The 22088-nt window shown below is 31.3% G+C and overlaps 1 protein-coding gene across 3 annotated transcripts; it reads left to right on the forward strand.

Annotated features, from left to right (window-relative positions):
* The first annotated feature begins 2780 nt into the window (after positions 1 to 2780).
* Positions 2781 to 22079, forward strand: LOC143239828 (uncharacterized). 3 transcript variants are annotated; one of them, XM_076481382.1, is made up of 13 exons: positions 2781 to 2987; positions 4663 to 4703; positions 5275 to 5441; positions 6587 to 6631; positions 8099 to 8197; positions 8381 to 8429; positions 9706 to 9788; positions 11646 to 11952; positions 13412 to 13432; positions 18243 to 18344; positions 19230 to 19472; positions 20041 to 20145; positions 21723 to 22079. In XM_076481382.1, exons 1-13 carry the CDS (start codon positions 2965 to 2967, stop codon positions 21851 to 21853), a joined length of 1416 nt encoding a protein of 471 aa, XP_076337497.1. In that variant the 5' UTR covers positions 2781 to 2964; the 3' UTR covers positions 21854 to 22079. The 3 variants fall into 3 exon arrangements, with proteins under 3 accessions (XP_076337497.1, XP_076337507.1, XP_076337513.1); XM_076481392.1 differs by having other exon boundaries at positions 20041 to 20106; XM_076481398.1 differs by lacking the exon at positions 20041 to 20145.
* The last annotated feature ends 9 nt before the right edge of the window (positions 22080 to 22088 follow it).

Genomic DNA, 22088 nt, shown 5'->3' on the forward strand with positions numbered 1-22088 from the left:
TGAGGCTATCGAGATAGTTCAGCTTCATTGTGTAACATTCTAATGACCTGCGACACAACCTTGTTGTGATTGTACGAGTTTATATAGCTTAAAAATGCAATTCTCAGCGCCCTGAGCTGTAGAATTCATTGCAAGTATAAATCACAACTTGAATGTCATAACAAGGTAAAGTGTGCACCTGGCTGGTGTAAATTGCAACTTATTTGTCATAGTAAGGTAAAGTGTTACATTTGGCTAACGTAAATAATAACTTGTATGTCATGGCAAGGTAAAGTGTGCACCTGGCTGGTGTAAATTGCAACTTAATTGCCATAGTAAGGTAAAGTGTTACATTTGACTAACGTAAATAATAACTTGTATGTCATGGCAAGGTAAAGTGTCACGTTTGGCTGGGGTAAATTGCAACTTATTTGTCATAGTAAGGTAAAGTGTTACATTTGGCTAACGTAAATAATAACTTGTATGTCATGGCAAGGTAAAGTGTCACGTTTGGCTGGTGTAAATTGCAACTTATTTGTTATAAGAAGGTATAGTGTTTCATCTGAATAGTGTAAGTCGTAATATGTCAGAGCAAGGTACAGTGTTACATCTGACTAATATAAATAACAACTTATTTGTCATAACAAGGTACAATGTCACATCTGGCTGGTGTAAATCGTAGCTCGTATGTCATAGCAAAGTAAAGTGCTACATCTAACTGATAATCGCTGCGAACTTCAACACTTTTCCACTATGAAAAGGAGGCATATGTTTTCCTTTCGTCGAATTATCCATAAGGAAGTTATCTCATCTTCAAAATAGATCAGTCACGAATTAATAACTTCCTAAAACGTATCAATAAATAAATGTTACACGCAGTCTGTCATATATTCTAGAAAACAAATCATGTGGATACCAGTGCTACATCTGTATAACATAGAGGTTAACTAACCTCCACATTAATGTCCATCACACTTCACGACATAAAACAAAAACTGTCAGAATCCTGACAGTGTCACCCGATTCAAATATTAAGATACAAGGCCCCGAATCATCCTTTCTCATCAGGGGTTTCTGAAGAAAAGTGGTAATCCCTGAAACCGGTTTAAAACAGAGGAATGTAATACGAAAAAACATCTAGTCTTTAATATCTACAGTCTTCAAAGTAAAAATTAGAACACAGAAACTTTGTTCTAACTTAAGCATAAAGCAATACCATGGGTTATCATTCATTTGTCCTCCCTACACCCACGGCTATCGATACCTGGATTCTAGCGTTGTAAGTCCACAGACATACCGCTCTGCCATTGGGGTGAGATCACAGAAAGAGGCTTAAATTTTTATTTTGAGATCATTATTTGAAAGATCAGTATCTACATTTTATCGTAAAAAGTGATGAGTACTGAATCATGGCACCAGTTTGGGATGTAACACGTGAAGGATGTGTACTCATGTACAAGAGTTCACATTCTTTCTGGCCTGGCATGGCCAAGTGGGTTAAGGTGTTTGACTCATAATCTGAGGGTCGCGGGGTTGAATCCCCGTCACACCGAACATGCTTATCCTTTCAGCCGTGGGGGCGTTATAATGTGAAGGTCAATCCCTATATTCGTTGGTAAAAGAGTAGCCGAAGAATTGTTGTTAACCTCTAGTCTTACACTGCTAAATTAGGAACGGCTAGTGCAGATAGTCCTCGAGTAGCTTTGCGCGAAATTCAATAAACAAACAAACACATTCTTTCCAAGTTAAAGTATAGATTGATGCTCCACTTAAAATATCTTGTCCCTCAGTGGCTCAGCGGTATGTCTGCGGACTTACAACGCTAAAACCCGGGTTTCGATATCCGTGGTGGGCAGAGCATAGATAGCCCATTGTGCAGCTTTGTGCTTAATTCAAAACAACAACAATATATTTGTCAGAAGTAAAAAAAAAAAATTGATTATCATTAGAAACTAATTTTACTTTACCATGTATCATAAGTAACATAATTACTAAGTAAAATGAAACATTATATTGGTTTACGTGTACTCAGTTGTATATATATGACAAGAACCTGCTCAATTAATGTAATTTATTATGAGATGTTTTTAGAGCAGACATGCATACACAATTGCTGTTAACTTCTGATCAAATAATCTAATAGGAAAGCAGTCATGTTAAATATTCTAATCAAGACTATGGGCACACGATGTTGTTTTACTTGTTTAGGCCGATGTTCAAGTACATTTTTTGTTTGTTTTGTATTTTGCACAAAGCTACACGAGGGCTATCTACGCTAGTCGTCCCTAAATTAGCAGTGTAAGACTAGAGGGAAGGCAGCTAGTCATCACCACCCACCGCCAACTCTTGGGCCACTATTTTACCAACGAATAGTAAGATTGACCAAAACATTATAATGCTTATACGGCTGAAAGAGTGAGCATGTTTGGCGTGACGAGAATTCGAACCCGCAACCCTCGGATTTTGCGTCGAGCACCCTAACCACGACGGAAAACAATGGTATTCGAGAAACGTTAGATGATGAATTAAAGGCCAGAAACTTGTTAACCAAAAAAACCTGCTTGTATCCTATTTATAAAACTAAACGAAGTCGTATTATAAAGTCATTAGCAGACTAGCTAATGTGACTTTTCTATAAGAAAACACACAAGATGAGGAAGACTGCAAAAAAAAAAAAAAAAAGTTATTTTATCACGTGAGTATGATGTCACCTTCACCAAGATATTTCTTAAATTTATATTTAGTTTAAAAGAAAATACGTTAGATGACTCTGTAGTTTGTACTTTCAGAGTACCTTGTTTCACTAAAGCGAACCCCGTAGAAGATGCTTTATATCTTAATCGCTAAGTTGAACATAGTTCTTTTCAAACAAAGGCGTTGAGAGTGGTTGTGATTTTCGTAGGGAAAAAAGTGGAAGATCGAGGAGTTAGTGTACAGAAAGTAACATTAAATTGAACCTCACTGCAGTTTTCTTTAGTAGAAGTTATGGCAGATAATGAAGAAGCAGGGTAAGTCTTCTCAAATAACTGGCTGAGGTTAATTCAACGTTGCTAGTCTTAACCAGACAATTGTTTTTTTAATTTGTACGTCGCTGTCAATGTAGCTTAGCGAATGTCGCCATGTTAAACTTTAACGTTGTAGTTTTGTAATACTTAGCAGACTTAGTTTTATCGTGTATATGCTGTACACCAAAATAAATACGTGATAAGTAATATAAGTATAAGATATAGTAGTTTGTGTGAGATTGAGATGTCCACTAATATTTAAGATGTAACGTGATTTTTATATGCGTTTGTTTAAATAAATCCGTAAAGTTTCAACGCCAATATTAAACGGGAAATGAGGGACGCCGGAAGTCAGCATAAACTTATACGTGTTCAAAGATTGAATTTTTGTCAGCTTCAGAACTACGAGGAGTTTGCAGTAAAATTACAAAGTATTGTTTCTTGCACTAGTGAAATAAATTAAAATTTTAAATAAAATATAAGTCTTAATCTTTGCTTTTGTGCACAAAAACGTAAAAACTCGATGAAACATAAAAATCGAGTAAAATCTAGTTTCTGTATTTCCATTATTAGCAAGAAAAACTAAATAGATGAAATTCTAACAGTGCAATGTAATATTTATAAATATAGCTATAACTTGGTATAAAAACTTGGAAAAATATAATTTAGCTTATGCTAATTACTGGGTTAATTTGTTAGAGTGCTCATTTCATAAAATTGTGGTAGTTCTAAACGTATATCTAAGATTCAAATTAAAATTTATCTAATGTTAGTAATTTCAACAATTAACATGTCAATTTGTGGCTTCACATGGGTTATTTCAACCAAACTTGTAACCTTGAAAGTTAATTTGTAACTATTTATTCTATAGTGTAAGTGCACCTTCATTAAATATGACAAGCTTTTCGTAAATATCAAGTCTTGTACAAAAAAAAAATTCAGTGTTTTTAACCAGAAATTTTTTGTAGAATATTTATAGTAGTGATTTTTAAGTAATGAAAATAAATTTTCACCCACATTGACTCTTGTAGACCCAAATTAGATTTATACTGCAAGTTCAATAATTTATAGCATAAAGATATAAAATCAACGTACCTGGAAATTGACCCTTATTTATCTCTGCTGTCCCATTGAGAGTTAAATTATTTGTGATTTATAGGTTTACCAAGTAACCTGTTTAAAGCAAGAAAAAATGTTCAAACAATCATTTAACGTCCAACTTGCATGTTGATACATGTTATATGGATAAATAAACATTTTTAACAGTGATATGTTTCAAGTAAAGTATGAGTTTAGTTTTGTATTAATGACAGTAAAGGAGAGACTGTAATAAATTAATAAACTGAGATACTGTAATTGACAGATAGTTTCCAATAATAAACTCCACTCATTTTGTGTCATGTCATGGTGTAAGTAATACGTACTGTTAAGTTCAAGATATTAGTTTTCCCCAAGTTATAACTAATGCAAAACATAAGGAAACAAGCATTTGTCTATGAAATATTGAAATTGGTAAGGAGTGTGGAGATGCAATATTTAAGGAACGTTTCTAGCAAAGGTGGGCAAATCATAGATTTAATTGGTAAAATCAAATAACTTCAAATATATTAACTGTTCTTTTTTATTGGAAAATATACTGAAGTATAACGTAATTTTATTTTACAATTTCTTTTTGCAGTAAACTTTTTATTGGTGGTCTGAGCTGGGAAACAACTCAAGGTATTCTTGCTTTTATTAAGGTTATTTACTTTATACTAAAGAAAAACTATATATCTGATTTGACACTAAGTACACAAATAGTATTGACCTATATAGAAAAGTGTTGGAGTAATATTTGAAAGTATGACTTAGAAAAGGTAGCATTTTCATGGTTAAACTTTCTTAAATGTTTAGTGTTAAATCTTACAGGAAGATTTTTATATTAATTCAAGAAATTTGCAGTTTGTTTATTTGAGACATTAAGTGCTGGTATAGAACTATGAATTTTTTCAATTTCAACAGTAACGTCACAGGATATTTTATTAATTACAATAAAAATGCACGTGTTGAATTTTTATGTAAATTTAGTTTAATATTTTATTGTCAGTTTTGATGTTTAATGTATTTTTTACTCTACATGTAACTTGAATTTTTCTGTCAGTTTTAGTTCACTGACAGGATCCATTGTTACATCAATTTCATAAAATAATAGTTAAAATTAATATTTTTAAACATGCTCATGCTATTTGTCTAGTTAAGGGTTTTTAATTTTTAATTAGAGCAGTGACACTGTTTACATTTTTTGTTCCAGAAAATCTTGAGACCTATTTTAGTAGGTTTGGCGAAGTAGTTGACTGTGTTGTTATGAAAAATAATGAAACTGGCCGATCTAGAGGTTTTGGATTTGTGACTTTTAAGGACCCAAACTGTGTTTCCATTGTCTTAGCTAGTGGACCACATGAGTTAGATGGGCGTACGGTATGTAGTGTTGTTACTAGTCCTCGTCTTTGCCAATTAGAAAGTTATTTCAAGTGCACTATGTACTTTTCATAGTTACATGACTATACAGTAACAGGATTTCAAAATATTTGTTAGATTTATGTAACTTAATTCAACTCAGACAGGGGGCTGGGTGAAATCCACTCATCTAGTAACCATGGAAACAGTCATGCTATAACTTTGTGCATCTTCATGAAATTATGCATGTTAACAGCAGACATTATAAGGCTTTCTTGAAGAAAATATAAACTTGTTATTTAAAGAATTCTTTGTGCAAATTTTCATGTTTGTCCAACAAAGTAATTTTGATTTTAAGATTTAAAAATTTTGTCAGAAAATCCATAAATTTCATATTAACTTTTTATAACTTGCAAATAACTATTGAACACTAAAAACACTCATCTACAGCTTTGGTTTAATTGACAAACATCTTAACCACCATAAAAAGTTAGGAAATAGATCCGAGTTGTTTTCTTTTAGAATGATGGCAAAATGTAACCGAAAACCACATTTTATTCCAAATAGCCTAAATTTGGTAACATGATGGGTTTTTTTTATTGTTTTAATTTCTTTTTCAATCGTGTAACTTTTATTAAACAAGTTGCAGTTATGTGGTGGTTAAAGTGCAAAACAGAGGAAATTAAAATGATTGTGAAGAAGTGACATTGTTACCTGTATATAAAAACTTTTAGTATTGTGACAACTGCATAGAAGCTTTTTATAACCCTATATACAGGGTGGCCCATAAGTCCCTACCCATCCATATATCTTATATATCCAGTGTATCTGTGTGGTGTCCCTCATTCTCACTGCGCTCATATACCCACGTACTTGTCACAATATGTTCTTCAAGTGTAAATGGGCTTATATTGGCCATATTCCTCTGAAAAAAAAAACAAAGTTATAATGCATGCATAATTGAATATAACATAATAACATATGGATGGGTAGGGACTTACGTGCCATCCGGTATACATATACAGTGAAAAGATAAGGAAATTTGAGGGATTTTTTAAAAGTTCACATAAGTTAAGGGAGGTTACTGGTTTTTATTTTAGTAGCACAAGTTAAATTAATGTTAAAAAATAATTTAAATGTCTTAATGTCTTGTTCTTTTTCCGTAGATTGATCCAAAAGCTTGTAATCCTCGTGGAATGAACAAGGGAAATGTATGTTTATTTTTATTCTATTTTTGTTATATTTTTTAAATATTAGGTAAAACTGAAGAATGCAAACATTGAAAATATTCCACTATATTTCAATAATTTGGTAAACCTTACACATTTATTTTTTTAAACAAAAAACAAATTATATTCTGTGATAATATCCTTTTATACACAAGGTTTTATGAAGTTGTGTACAAAATTTAATGAAACAACTCCTATTATCATAGCATACAAATAAATGTGGTGTCAGAACATAACTAATAACCCTAATTTGTTTTAAGTTTTTAATTTTTATAAGGAAGTATCACTAATTCTACCTAGAATGAGAATTGTCATTTGCTCTCTAGGTCTCCCATCATCTTTACTGTCTTTCTGGAAGGAATATATATTAATGAAAATTGCTCATCATAATGTTATTTCAGATAATACACAAGTTTTATAGCTTCATTCATTTGGTTCCCAAGCGAAAAAAAACAACAGAAAATCAAACTACTTTTGGCATGCTCATTTGTTGCATTCTTTTATTAAATGAATTTGTATAATCACAGGGAAATTTGTAGTTGGAAAATATCTTTTTAAATTTTTACCATTATGAAAGTTGCACTTTCTGTTGATTATAAATAATCCATTGGTGAAGCTACTTGCATTTTTTGGAAGATGGAAATGTGATGAGTACATGAATTTTATATTTCATTGAAGTAGGGTTAGTTTCTACATATAATTCAAGTTTGTCAGTGTGCATTTCTGATTTGATATATGATCACAAAAGTACAATAAACTAAAATAGGATATTTTGAGTGCAAACATTTTTTCATGAAAAAGTGATTGTTGATAATGTATATTTTATAACTTTATAAAAGTTACATAATTTTATGCTAGACTTTTTATGCAAAGATTAATGTCATTGAAAAACTTATTTCATTACATGTTTAATGTCTTTACATAAAAGCACACAACATGGGTATTTTAGTCGTGTAGCTCTCTGAGGTTGCACGTGTTTGATGGCAAAATTGTTCCAATTTTGAGCTGTTTACAAATTAATCTAAGTCACCCCACTTCAACCTTGAACTAATAAAAATTATATTTATGTTCTTGCCTTTCCTTTTTGCTATGCAGAATAAATCTTGAAAAGAATACATTTAAGTGTAAAACTGCCTCTAACCAAAACCATTGGTGCAAAATGTTTTGTACTATTTTGATGTTACCATTTCAGATATGTGAAAATAATTTTGCAGCATTTTTTTTTATGTGGAGAGCAATTTAAATTTAATTAAAGAAATAATCAAACTTGTATGGTAAAACATGTATACAAAGTAATGGATAATTTTATGGAAAATGTATGGATGGGATATAAATTCACATTACTAGGTAATTATAACTTGTATGCTTGCATTTCCTTGTATTTGCATTTCTCTATTTGCAACAAACAAACAAAGGTTTTAAGGGTTTTCACGTCTTCTTTCCTTTCAGATGAAGAAAGGGGGTAACTTCCCCAAAGTGTTTTTAAGGGGGTTACCTTCTAATTGTACAGAGACTATGCTGAGGGAGTTTTTCAGTAAATATGGAAAAGTAAGTAGTAATATTGTTTATATTCTAGAATATCTTTTCACAATGGGGTTATTTTATCAAATGGGGGAAAAATTAGTGAATAGTAATAGATTTAAATGCTACTCTTTCTAAATTTAATTTTCTGGTAATATTTTTATGTAATTGGTACAAATTCTCATTGTAAACTTTTTTTTTTTACCTCAGGTGATGGAAGTTGTTATTATGTATGATCAAGAGAGAAAGAAGTCCAGGGGTAAGATAATTATCTAAACTAGTTTACTTCCTTAACATTGTGAATGGGGCACTACAGAAAATTCCAGTATAATTTTGATAAATATTCTAAAACTTAAGACAATTCTGTATGTAATTTAAATTAAGGTTGAGATATAATAGCTTATAATCCATAAAATAAGTATATCTATAAAGATTTTTATTAACCTATTTATAAATTTATATATACAAGTATTCTTAAGTCATTAAAATACTTAATAGTCTAATTAGAAGTACAGAAAATAAGTAGTACTACTTGAAAACTGAAGGTTATACCATACCTGTTCTATATTATAATGTGTCTCATGTTTTCATATAGTTTTGTTCTTTATTTTTAGGTGGGAGCTAAGAATTTTAATAATACATTTGACACAAACGACTGGGATAGCTGAAAAAATTAATGTCAGGGTAGATAATTTTTAAAATGTTCAAAAGCTGTAAGATAATTGGTGTGAAAAGTCACCCATTTTTAGGTTAACTAGATGTTAACCTTAGGTAAAGCAACAGTGTTAGTATTTGCTACACTGATTTTTTGTGGTATAAATTGGCTGTTTAATTCCTTGAACACTTGTTGTGTTGTGTACTTGTAGTGTATTGTTTCAGTTAACTGTACACATTACAAAATGTATGAGATTTTGATTATCTTGGTATGCTACATAAACTGAACATCATATTCAAGTTGTACATTTGATTTATTTTCTTTTATTTATTTGACCATTTTCTTTGGTTCACTTTTAATTTTTTCCACAATGACTGTAACAGTAATTTAACTCTTATGTTTTATTAGCTCCACGTTACTAGATATTAGTTGTAACTGTCATATACAAAAAATACTGTGTTATGTTGAAGTAAAAGTAAGTTTTTGTTCACTTTGGCTATAGTCATTTAAGCCAGCACAACCTACGTGTATACAAGACTCATGAGGAATGATTATACGACACAACTGTAAAATTATATTCTTTGTTAGATTTTACCTGTTCTAGTCTCCGTAAGGTTCTTGTGACCAGTATCTTACAATCACCGAAATTTCAAATTATTTGATATTAAAAAGTGTATTTGAAAACTTGTAGCTGTTTAATGTGGTTGGAGCACAATTTGTCAGCCATGGTCTAAACTATGGGTGATTCAAATTGCACATTAAACTTCATAGTATTTTGGAAGAACCGTGCTCCAGTTTTTGTCTTCATGTTACCAAACCAGTCGTTTTTGTCATTTGTAATTCCGTATATAGTTAAGCTTGTGCTTCCCTTGACTATTAGGATTTGGATTTTTGTCATTCGAGAAAGAAGAGTACGTCCACAGAGTTTGTGCCGACCATTATGTCACCATCAACGGCAAGCAGGTGTAGTTGTGTTTTAATACATTATCCCTTTCATGTTTTGGATGGAAAGGGTCAGTTTTGTGTGGTACATCAATCTCTCATGCTGAAGGGGAAAAGTCTGGTTAACACCAGGCACCAAGGTCATAGAATTAAGAGTAATTTCATAATTCATAATAAGTTAACTGTTAAAATCTTTTTAGTTTTATTATATAGGTAAGTGAACATTGTATTAATGAATTATATTCTTAAGTGATTAGAAAGTTAGTTTAGTTTGCAGGAAAAAGTTTTTATAAAGAGGTTTCCTTTATATTAGCATGAGAGAAAGGTGTATTTCATTGAGGGATTAATTTGTCTTTATCAATAAAATTGTGATACTCTGTTTGCTCTGGAAATACTGAATGATACTTCTGTTGTTAGTGTTTAAAAAAAAAATGGTGCAATAGTCTACTTTGCTAGGATATTTTAAAACTATCATTAGAAAAATGATTTCTACAATTAGCCAAAAAGATACCATTATTTATAAGTTTTTGGGTAAATGTTAAGAATTGAAAAAATATCTAGCAAAGCAATTAGTAAATATGGAGTGATTTCTTAAATTATTGGTTCCACGTAAGTGACTTTAAGGCTGCTTCACTTTAGTATATTATAGATTCTCTAGTCACTAAATGCTCTAAAGAGGCTTTGCAGCATAGATATGCAAGCATTTTTATCTGTTAAGTTAGATAGTGTGCTAAACTTGGTGGTGGTATTAAAGTTTAGGAATAGCTAACAAAACTGATACGTACTTGAGTAAAAGCATGAGCAGTAATGAATTAGATGTTTTAGAAAGTTGGATTAAATATGCAAGAGTTGAAATAGTCGTTCCTTAACTTGCTAAGACTAAACTAGTATTTTGTATTTATTTTTGTGAGCTGAGAAAATTTAACCATTTGTCTTAGTGCTAGCTCAAGTTGTGTAGTTTAGTTTTCGTTTATTCTACACAAATAGAAAAGATAATCCTATGATAAGAAAGAATATAAATTCTGAAGGAAAAGCACAATTATAGCATAGTTGCTAGAGTTAAAGTAAATAAGAGAATTTTCTAAAGGAATGTGTTCATTGCCCAGTTGTAAAATATTTGGTTTTCTTGGCAGAAATTAAGAATTTCTGCAATTATATCTTTTAATGTTTAAATGTTAAAGAAATTTGACTTTTTTTTTTTTTTTCTCGTGCAGTTTAGATGAGCATTAGTTAGGTTTGACATTTGAATGTGCTAAACTAGATAGAGTAATTCCAGCTGCTCTTAAGGAGAAATATCATGCAGTTTAAATTTTACAGATGACTGTCACAGCATAAAATAATTTGACTGTGGTCATTGGTTGTATGATATGATGAAATATAGCTCAGACATTTCAAATGGCTACATGCAATGATAACTAATGGTTTCTCATTTTAAGAATCACTTTTTAAGATCTCGTATTCTCAGGCTATGAAATACCAGCTCAGACATTTAAAATAGCATTTTAACATAAATCTTAAAGGCTGCATCCTGTTCTAATGTTTTTGTTTATTTTTACACAAGGTAATGACTAAAATTTTGAACATTGTTATAGAAAAGGAAAGGTTTTCATTTGATAAACAAATTTGGAAATGCATAATGGTACAGTTTAAGAGATTCAATTCTTTTTGTTTAAACTTTAAAATTTTAGAAAACATTTTTAAATGTAGTTGCATTGAACTAAAATTTAAAATGTATGTAGAGTGAGACTAATTTCTAAAAAGTGGATGTATTTATACTTATCTGTTTATATGTACTGGAAGATAAGTTTATTTGTTATTAAAAGCGATCACCTAGAATGTGTATTACTTTTTTCATTATCTGTATTTCTTGCATGACAGATTGAGTGTAAAATGGCAGAACCTCGTGAGATGTCCAAAAGTGCCAAGGCGTCTCAGCAAGGGAACCAGGACATATCGCCTTGGGGCGGTCCAGGAATGGGGATGGGAGCTAGTCATGGTGGATGGGGACCTGGTCCCATGGGAGGAGCTGGAGGTACTGCTGGTGGACCAGGAATGGGACCTGGTGGACCATCTGGAACAATGGGACCGAACATGGGAGGAATGGGTAACATGGGACCTATGGCAAATGGCATGATGCCTGGTGGATGGGGAGGCCCACAACAGACTGGCCCTTATGGGGCACAAGGTATTGTGTTTAGATATTGCTTGACTATATTATGATGTATACAGTGTGATTATGTGAAAGTTAATTTTTGGTTAAAGATGTTGGTGAGGTAAAACACTTTGTATTTACTAAGTGTCATAGAAATGCAAGTTAAAGATTATTACCAGGTTAATTTTCAGTAATTACTCCAGACTTACAAGCCTTAAAGTTAATTCAGCAGCTAGCTTTTTTGCAATCACTTGGATGAACAATAGTCAGAGGAGGCGACATTACTCAAGCAGACAAGGAAAGGCATTATTGGCTTCCCATGTGTGTGTGAATTTGCATGTGGAAAACTGTCTGTTCTAGTTTTTTCATTTAACAGACAGTGTAAGGTGTTCCAGGAAATGCAGGATGCTGTCTCTGCTCCCCTCTGTATTTATCAAAGTCCAAGAAAGATTTATCAAGCATTGTGGACAACAGCCAGTAAATCTGTGAAAATGAAATCATATGACATGTCACTCTTTCAGCTTTTATTTACCACAAAAAGGGGGGAATAGAAAAAACAACTGTCTTTTATTGTTTATGTTTATAACACTTCTGAATTTTATTGTAAATGTCAGTATACATCAGAAAATGCTAATCTGTAATATTGATTATAGAACTATAACCCCAGCTGCATTTAATTTTCCAGTCATAACATACACTTAGTTAAAGCCATAAAGTACTGGGAGTACATCAGTATCTAGATATAGATCCATCACTTGAACACAAACTGTAACTGACCAGAATTTATTTACAGATTCACTATATTAATGCCCACGTGACCATGTGATGGTTATAAATGTAGTTTCATTTTTATATTATATTAATCTATATGTAGCTTTAGAGCTACCACATATATATTTATAAGACATTTTAAACTTAAGTGCAAGTTGGATGTTCTATAAATGTTACTGGTACAAATTGATTTAGCCTTGGTAGCCTTTTTATTTGAGTTTAAACAAAAGTTTGCCTTTTAAGGTAAGGGATAGTGTTAAAGGTAATGTGGAACATGATTGGATATTGGAGTTTTTTCTTAGAAAGTTGCTTGTTATGTTTTAATGTTAGGATGGTTATTAGTTTCTTTATTAAAGTATTCTAAAGGGAAAGTGTGGTGTTATACAACAAATTGTTCAAGCAGGGATCTGTGAAGAAAAGTTAAGGCTTAAGTTAAATCTGTTTTAGAAAAAAAAATCCAGGCATGTGTACAATTAGCACCTTTTAGAAAAAGGAAAGTATATTCATTGTTTAAATTTTTAACCTGGGAAAGATATTTTCACCAGTTTCACAGGTGAATTTATATTAGGATAGCTAACTTATTTAGAGTTGAATTAATATATCTGAAACATCAGGTTGATTTTTGTTTTTAATTGTCTGAAATTAACTTTTATTTCTAACGTAATGAGCCATAGAGTTTATTACAATTGTTTTTTAATTTGAGTGTTTTCAATTTCTGCAGGTGGATGGGGTCCAGCACCAGGTAAATATTTACTTAATTTGTAGGTTTGTTTTTTTTTAAGGAAGTATTTCACGTTATTAACCTGTAATTTAACCCTGCAGTCACAGGTTAAAGGTCATGTTTTGCCTTGCGTTAAAATTTAGTGAATTGCTGTGTTATGAATTTATATCCCAAAGTTTGGTATGAAACTGCATTATTATTCAAATTTAATGTACATTTAATTTTTCGGTTTAAAATTAAATATTTAAAAATGCTACCAATTTTAGTATTGAGTGGTATGATGAACACTGGCTTAAGCTTTTGAAAATACAAAGTGTAATTTTTCACAAATTAAACTCAGGTTACTAATATTTAAAAGCTAGAATGTAAATATTTTTTTCTATATGGAAAATTACTAATGTACTAATTCTAACTTTCATTTGTAGAATCAGTCTCTTACATACTTAATTCTATGTATATGTAAGTAACCAATCAAAAACTTAATGTTATTTTGTTGTTTTTCTCATCCTTTTCCTTTTAAGACAAACCTTCATGGTGGTAAATTGAGTTTGTTTTTTTAACCCACGTAAACTCCATTAACCCTTTTACAGTGGCTTAGGATTCAAAAACCATGTCATCACGTTTTGTTCGTTTGCCTTCAAAATGTTGTTGAACTATTTTATTAATTTATTTTAAGTTTGGAATCCAGTTGTGGATTATAATTCAAATTTTAATGTTGTGAGTTCTTAATTTAAAAGTATATATTAAAGAATACATTAAAATATAGATTTTAGTGACGTGATTTGTTGAATGCAGAACTGTTTGTATGAAATTATACACTCAGTGTTTTGATATCAAAGTAGGAACTCAAATTTACTAATATTGGCAACTTAGAATGTAAAATAAAATAAGTTTTTTGAAACAGTCCCTTATATACTCATAATTATAGTATATGACATGAAAATAAACCAATTAACTTCAAATGTCCTCAGTAGTTTTCTCAGCCAGTTTTAATTTTTGAAAAAGCTACTATTACTATGCTCTCTCAGTCCAAGGTTTCAGAGGCAGGTTGTCTTTATCTTCCATGAAATTTCATATTTTTTAAACTCTAAATAAATAAATCTTAGTTACTTAGCTTAATAAGTTAGTCAAATTCTGTGGTATCGGTACAGTTAGTAATTTGATATTAAACTGTGCATGTAAAACCTAAAAAAATGTTTATCCTTCACATACAAAATTTTAAAGTTTAACAATCTGTCCAGTAACAGTTGAGTACATTTCTATATGTTAATACAAAATAAGTAATTTATTTCTAAATAGTAATGTGCATACATAAGTATAATGTGTGATAAGTGAAATGTGAGTGTATATTTTAACTTTTGACAGTGTGTAGCTTTGTAAAGTTTGCTACTTTCAATAAATATTACAAATTTTGTGCACAAAATTGAATTTTTAAGTATTTTGATTAAAGATTTGTTTGTTGAAAATATCTGAATCTTTGTTATTAGTCCAAGTGTAGAGTGACTTTTAATGATTAAACAAAATCTCTAAAACCCTAAATACATTTCAAAGGTTTGTTTTCAGTAAGACTTTTTATTTCATTTGTTATTTTCTCTATGTTGTGTGGGATCTGTAATCTGGCTGACCTTGTAACCATTAACAAAATTTTTTGTGGTAAAATGTCTACATAAGTTTAGTCTATCTTAGTCTCAAAATTTATCTTTTTATTGTATTAACTTTCCAGTGGTGCCTCATTAACATTGCATAACTAGCATTGACAATGCATGTGCACACTCATTACCATATCCAAAATCTAAAACTGGCCTTTAGTCTTCCCAATGTTGGCTGTGTTTCAGTGTAGTATTTTGCAGCATGTAGTAACATTTATATGTATATAAATTATTACTATTTAGAAATAAGTTACTTTTTTCTCGAAGTATAGAACTGTAAATGAAGTAAAGCAGACACTTCTAGTTGCAACCTTCATACTTAAGTGTTGCTTGATGCAAGTTGCTAAGCGTCTTAAAATTAAAATATGATAGGATATGAAAATAGTTGGGTTTTATATTAGAGTAACTTAAAAATCAATTATTATATCAATACCATAGTATTCTGCTATAACTTGCATATTTAGTAACTAAGCTGTATTTAGGTCTGAGAAAGACAAATTTCAAGCAGGCTGAAGACACAATCTACCTCCTTAAAATCTTTGTTTGGAAGAATGAGGTGGCATTAAAATGGCTGAGAAAACCAGCAGGGGAGGACATGTCCATTGGGTATTCGTGTGTCACAAAATGAATTAAGTGTGTATAACACTGTTTCCAAAAGTAGATATGAACAAGGGTCACTGTGTTTGTTTTGGTACACGGGATATCTCTGCAAAATGAAAAGATAAGAGTTTCTTACTTTGTATTCTAGCTTGTCAGTGTTTGTAACCTGAGGTTCCTAATTTGTGTTAAGTATAAACGTAAGTATTTTAACATCACAAATTTAATTTGGAGCAGTGCTGCATTCAAGATAATACATGACAAACTGAAACTGACATTCAGCTGTTTCTTTTCAGTATTTACTTTTAAACTAAAAAATTGAATGTATAATACAAAGACTTGTTTGTGTAAAAACTGACATAAATTCATGAAATAGTTACGAAATAAAATTTTGAGTGGGAGTCAACAGACATAATATAGCCTTTGACTTGTCTGGAATGGGTTAAGTTGTTGAAACATTTGTCATTACTTTATTTATTGGTCACCCACCCAAAACAAAGTGGTGTAATAGGCTTAAAGAAGTGTTACAAATTTTCTATAACAGTATCCTATCACCTCAGTAAAACCTCTATTGCATTACCTTTCTACTTCGTTTTAAAATAATGTTCACAAATAATACGAGAAAAATAACATTTTTCTTTACATACTTTTAATAGCTTTTTAAAATGAAAAAGATTTTTTGTAAAGAGTTAGTTAATGTATAAGCAAAGTAATTAGTTTTTGTCATTAACATTTGTATTGTCCTAGCATCACTTTATCAAAGAGTGGTGCCACCTCTCTTTTCTCTAGCCCCGCCAATTGTTTTCACGTTTGACTATCTTCCTCACTACACACTAGTATTAATTAAAAAAAGCCTGTCATGCACTTCAAAATCTGTGGCATGCACATTCTGAAATCCTGCTTGGCAATTCATGTATTATGTTGTTAAAGTGAAAAATAAATATAATCACATTCCAATTACCCTCGCAACCAACTCCACATACATACAGTGTAGAAGACTAGCCCAAGAAGTGGTTGTGGGTTGTGAAGACTAGTTACCTTCCCACTAGTTTTTTGCTGCTAAGTTAGGGATGGCTATCAGTAGTCTGTGTGTAGCCTTGCGCAAAATTCTAAACAACCCAAACCACGTGTAGTGCATGAAACGTGACATATGGCAAAAGCTGTCTTGTTACTTCAAGTATCACACTAGGTTTGAGTAGAGGAATTATTGTCACCAGTTGTTTCAGTTTCTGCAGCTGATACATACCTGGTAACAGCACTGATGTTGACATCGTGAAAATCCCTTGAATCTTAAAAAGGTATAGTTGACTAATCCTGTGGTAGGATGAAAGCTGAAATCCTTGGGTTTCTATGCACAAATGTTCTCATTCAACTAAACTGTTTGCACACTCCCATTGAGGATGCACTTCACACAAACCAACAAAATGGTTGTCTAAGAAAATAAATATAAATATAGCATTTGTTTTGTTCATAAACCTCGGTGGGTTTTTTTTCTAGCAAGTTATGCAAGTATGAATAAAATGAAAAATACTTAAAGACTATCTTGTTGATTGACTTGTTTAAAGTTAAACTTGTTCTTGTGAATAAACAGAATTAGCATGATTGTTTACTTTTAAACAAACTTGTATCTGTTGGGTAGTTACGAAAGTACTCTCACCATAACTTTTATGCAACTGTAATTTTATAAAATGGAAAACGTTTTAAGTCTTGTGAAAAAACAATTTTAAGTTCTTTTGTTGGCGATTTTCTGCAGACTTAGTGAAGAGTTACTTGGATTCTTTTTATATGAAGACAAGAAATGTGTTATTTTAGTTATAAAATATTTGTATAACCTTAAAACTTCCTAAATGATCAAATTTTTTGTGCAGTAAATATTTCCTACTCTGTTGCTATACAGACTTGACTATAATCAGTGTAGAAAAAATTCAAAATCAGTCTCTAAAATGACCAATATTGTAACAGAATTATCATAAACAGCTGAAAGCTCATAACAGTTTTATCTTTGAATTCTCTCTGTTTGGAGCTTCAGTATAGTCTGTAGATACGGATGAATGACAAACTTAAGTAAATTATTTTATTGTGTTACACATAGGCTAGTTGTATTAATACCTTACAGATTCATTTTTTTCATTATATGAGATTAGTTTCTAATTTATACATCTTAACAAAAAAAAAAAAGGTAAAACTTAAATTTGGTGTTTGTTTTTTTCTCAGCCCACCAATGAAACTTCTTGGTTATCTGTAATAGAACTTTGAGTATTTGTTTTGAATGTATATTTAAGAATATTTAGTAATAACAAGCACAAAAGCAAATAATGTCCCATAATGTGGATGTACACTTTACCTTGCCTGCAGTGAGAATTAGCAAAGTTACCAACAGGTTTTAAAGGGCAAGATAAATTAGGTACCCCCACCCCATATATTGTGGTTTTCTGGAAAGCAGAATAATGCATCAAGAAATGGGTTTAGTTTAAGAGTTAGATATTCATGAGCAATGAAAACAAATGCTCAAATTCATAACTTAATTTTTTAGTATTTTAAATTTCATTATTCCAAAACTAAAGTAGTGTTTTCATTTCCACTAGGAGGATATGCAGGATATCAAGGTTGGGGAGCTTCTCCAACTGGATTTGGACCATATGGTGGACCAGGAACACAATATGGACAACAGGGTTATGGAGGATTTGGTTTGTTTTGAGTTTGCTATTTTGTAATTTGTTTTATTGTCCTTTTTATTGCCCTTTCATCCATTTCTAACAACTGTCTGTACCATAAGTTGTGAATCTCTTGGAACTGTGTGCTTTGTGAAACGTCTTTATTTTAACCTAATCTAATTTTAAACTAGCCCAAAAAGATTCCTAGTTTTGCATTTTATAATAATAATAATAAATATGAAAAGAAAAGATTCTGTCTTAGTTGACATTTAATCTTACTTTTTTATACTAAATGTAGAGATGCAAACTAGTGAAAGTTCCTTCCTGGAATGTTGTTTGTAAAATTGACACTTAATGGACAAAAACCTTGATTTTCTCTCACTTGTGTGATATAATTAAATGTAAAAGAGAGCCATGAACATGTACACAGAGAGGATTTGACGTGTGGGTGTGGCAGGAAGCATTTGATTATCTGTTAATAACTATAACCTAACACAGTTGAGGATTATAAAATATTGTGGTTTCTCTGAGCAATAACAGTTCTATAGTGAATAATTTAATTTCTTACTCTTTGAAAGAGGATGGTGGGAAAATAGAAAAGATGGTTCCTAGAGAAAATTTTATCGTACATTGGGAAATTAAGGATTTTTTAAAATTACTACATTGTAGAATAAGAAACTTGTATGCTATTCTAATTTGCATAACAAACAAAACACCTAAAAAAATTAATGTAGAATACAAACATTCATATGTAGTGAAGAATACCAGGGGTAAAGATATTTATAAAATAATGAGTAGAAATTTTTTCCAGAATTAATACTTAAATATTTGATTTTTGAGTTCAAAGAAAAGATTGGTTAACACTTAGAAACATTGCATCACAAGTTTGGTCTCAAAGTTTGCAATTCGAATTTTCAGGTACCGGAGCTCCAGGTTTTGGAGGATATGGGGGTTTTGGAGCTACAATGGGAGCAGCTCCAGGACCTGGGGGACCTGTTGCAGGTCAGACTCCTTCCCAAATGTATGGTCAAGCAGGACCAAATGCAGCTGCAGCTACTCCAGGATCAGTGGTTCCACCAGGAACACAGAATGCTGCTGGGGGAACTGGTGCTCAGGGGCCTCCATCAGCAGGTGTTAAACAAGAGTATAATTCTCCATATGGTAAGCTTAGGAAATTTTTCAGTTATTTGTTTCATTCAACTAAAACTGATTATCACAATTTCTTAACTTTTATGCTTTTTGAAAGCAACTTCATTGATGTGATGAAACCTCAATTAACTAATTGGTGTAAGTAAGATATTGGAGAAATTGGGTGTTTGAAGAGTGACCCATTATTATGGGGATGATAAGAAAAGAAGACTGGAATTTTTGTTAATCATCCATATAATTATATACTTAAAAAGAATTTGGAATTTTTATAGAAATTTAACCTTATTGCTTTGTGAAGGTTTTAGGGCTATAAATGAAGGAAAATTTGCTGTATAAGATGTTAAGAATATATTGTGAAAAATTGAAATTGAATTTAAATATTAACATCTCAATGTCGGTGATTTAGTTTTAGGATGCTTTAGAAGTTGGGCTAGTTATTTTTCTGTGCATTTTCAAGTGCTAAACTTGTAGCAGTGATTTTTGCTTTTCGTAGGCTGTGTATTCTAAATTGTTTTAAAGATGTTCAACATATTGGATTATTAAGGATGTATGTTAAGTTTTGGAGTTTTATTTTCTGTAGGAGCAATGGGTAATTATGCTCAAGAAGCATCCAGTTTTGGACCTGCAAGAGGTTATGGAGCAGGAGGTATGGATGGGATGCAGGGATATGGTATGGGTTCTCAGGGTGAGTTATGGGTCATAGGCCAGAATGGCAAGAAAGAAAAAGAAATGTGTACTTATAGTTTTCCAAATTTTAAAAAAAAAATTGTCTTCAATTTAAAAAAAATAAAATTGGAATATTGTAGAATAATTAGAAATTCTTGCATTTCTTTCAAGAAATGGAAGTCATTGTGGCCTAGTGCATACCAGTTTGGGGTGGGTAATGTAATAGTAGTAACTTATAATTAGTCCTTAAAATTTATATTCCATTATAAACTAAACTCCACTTAAAAGTTAGGTTGCTGAAGAAACTAAGTTGCAACAGAGGTTACATATTATATCAGCAACACTTTAGCAAATTCTTCCTTTCATTTTTGGTTGGTTAAAATCTTCAGTATTTGTTTTCAGTTTGTTTATGAAATAAAACTGATTTGTAGTTGTTCATTAAGTAGGATGAGGACTGAAATACTTACTTTTGGGTAATCCAGATTTTGTAGATGTGTAGTAGAGTACAGTTGTGTATGATATTTGCTGTAGCAGACTTTGTTTAAAGAGATTTTAATAGATTATCTTGTACAAGTAAAATATGAACTTGTTATAGTAAAACTTTATAAAAGTAAAAACAGGTGCACCCTTCTTACTCATGCTGTAGCAGAGACTGCAGAGTAATAACTTACCATTATAATTCTATACAGGGACTTAACCTTACAAGTATGTGTACTATTAAGTTACTACTTTGAACTTTATTTTCTTTGTTCTTGTGTAAATGAGGAATACTACTTGTAATAACCGTAGTTTAAAACTTATTTTTGTATGGAAGAAGGAAGGATTTCTGTTAAATAAATTGTAAGAAACAAAGAGAAAAATCTTTGAGGTCCTGGATATTTGATTTTTGTTGTTGTTGTTTAAATATGAAATCTAAATTTCATTTTGCTTACACTAATTGCATTATTTGTTTTTAAACTATTTTGGCTAAATACATATGTATAAAACTTCAGCTGTGTGTGTTACACACTTTCATGCACCACAAGTAGGCTAGAAATGGTGGGTTACAAATATTACTTTTGTGGCCTCTGAATTATGAAATAGTTGTACATGACTGCTCTTACCTTGTAAAGGTGCTGAAAATTTAAAATTCACTTAATATCCTTTAATATGAAAATTACTTCTTGGTGTTGAATCCCGTATTTTAATGTTTGTAGAAGTCACTAAATAGAACTGTTACTTGTATGCTCATGGTGAAAGTGCCCAAGTGATAATTGGCTGCATTTTTAGTTGTATTTTAGTTCTTATTGACTTTTGTTAAATTTTTTGTCTGTTCATTTATTATTATAATTGTTGAATTACTAAAGATTTACACTTTACCAAACTTCAAGCTGTCTAGTAACATTTCTGACAAGTATATTGTTAAATTACTTTGCTTCTTATATGTGAAATTTATCACTAGATAATTGAATTGTACAGTGATGAGATTGTGTAAGGCTTGTGGTATGTCATTTGTTGTTTTTCTTTTGTTTTTACTGTTACAGAAATGGTAGGTTAAAACTAACTAAAAATGCACTTGAAATATATTAATTTTGCACAACCACATTGGTATTTTAGGATTTGGAAGTGGGATGGCTGGTAATTTCTCAGGACAAGGTGACAGTTCAGCTGCAGTTAGTGGAGGTGGAGGAGCTCAGGGGACTCGAACTGCAGGGGCTGCTCAAGGATATCATCCGTACAGACGCTAGACTGATCATTACTGTGCATTTCTTCCTTTCCCGTGTTTTTATTCTTTAAGAATATTGTATTCTTATTTTAACTGGCTGACAACCAAGAAAGCATCTGTGTATCATCTCATCATATTTACCATTCCAGCTCTTTATTTGTGCCGTTACTTGCATGTCTGTTAAGTGTACAGATTGTAATTCAATGGTATGTTAAGTTAGCATAAGGGAATAAAATATTACAAGAAAAGGTGTGTTC

The sequence above is a fragment of the Tachypleus tridentatus genome, chromosome 2 (genome assembly GCF_004210375.1).
Source record: "Tachypleus tridentatus isolate NWPU-2018 chromosome 2, ASM421037v1, whole genome shotgun sequence".
NCBI lineage: Eukaryota > Metazoa > Arthropoda > Merostomata > Xiphosura > Limulidae > Tachypleus > Tachypleus tridentatus.

What these genes read in the sequence shown, in the direction of transcription:
- LOC143239828 (XM_076481382.1), top strand. Translation starts at nt 2,965, where the DNA reads ATGGCAGATAATGAAGAAGCAGG. An exon ending in GAGCTGGGAAACAACTCAAG is followed by an intron (nt 4,704 to 5,274) that starts GTATTCTTGCTT and finishes TTTTTGTTCCAG; the next exon opens with AAAATCTTGAGACCTATTTT. An exon ending in ACAGGGTTATGGAGGATTTG is followed by an intron (nt 18,345 to 19,229) that starts GTTTGTTTTGAG and finishes TCGAATTTTCAG; the next exon opens with GTACCGGAGCTCCAGGTTTT.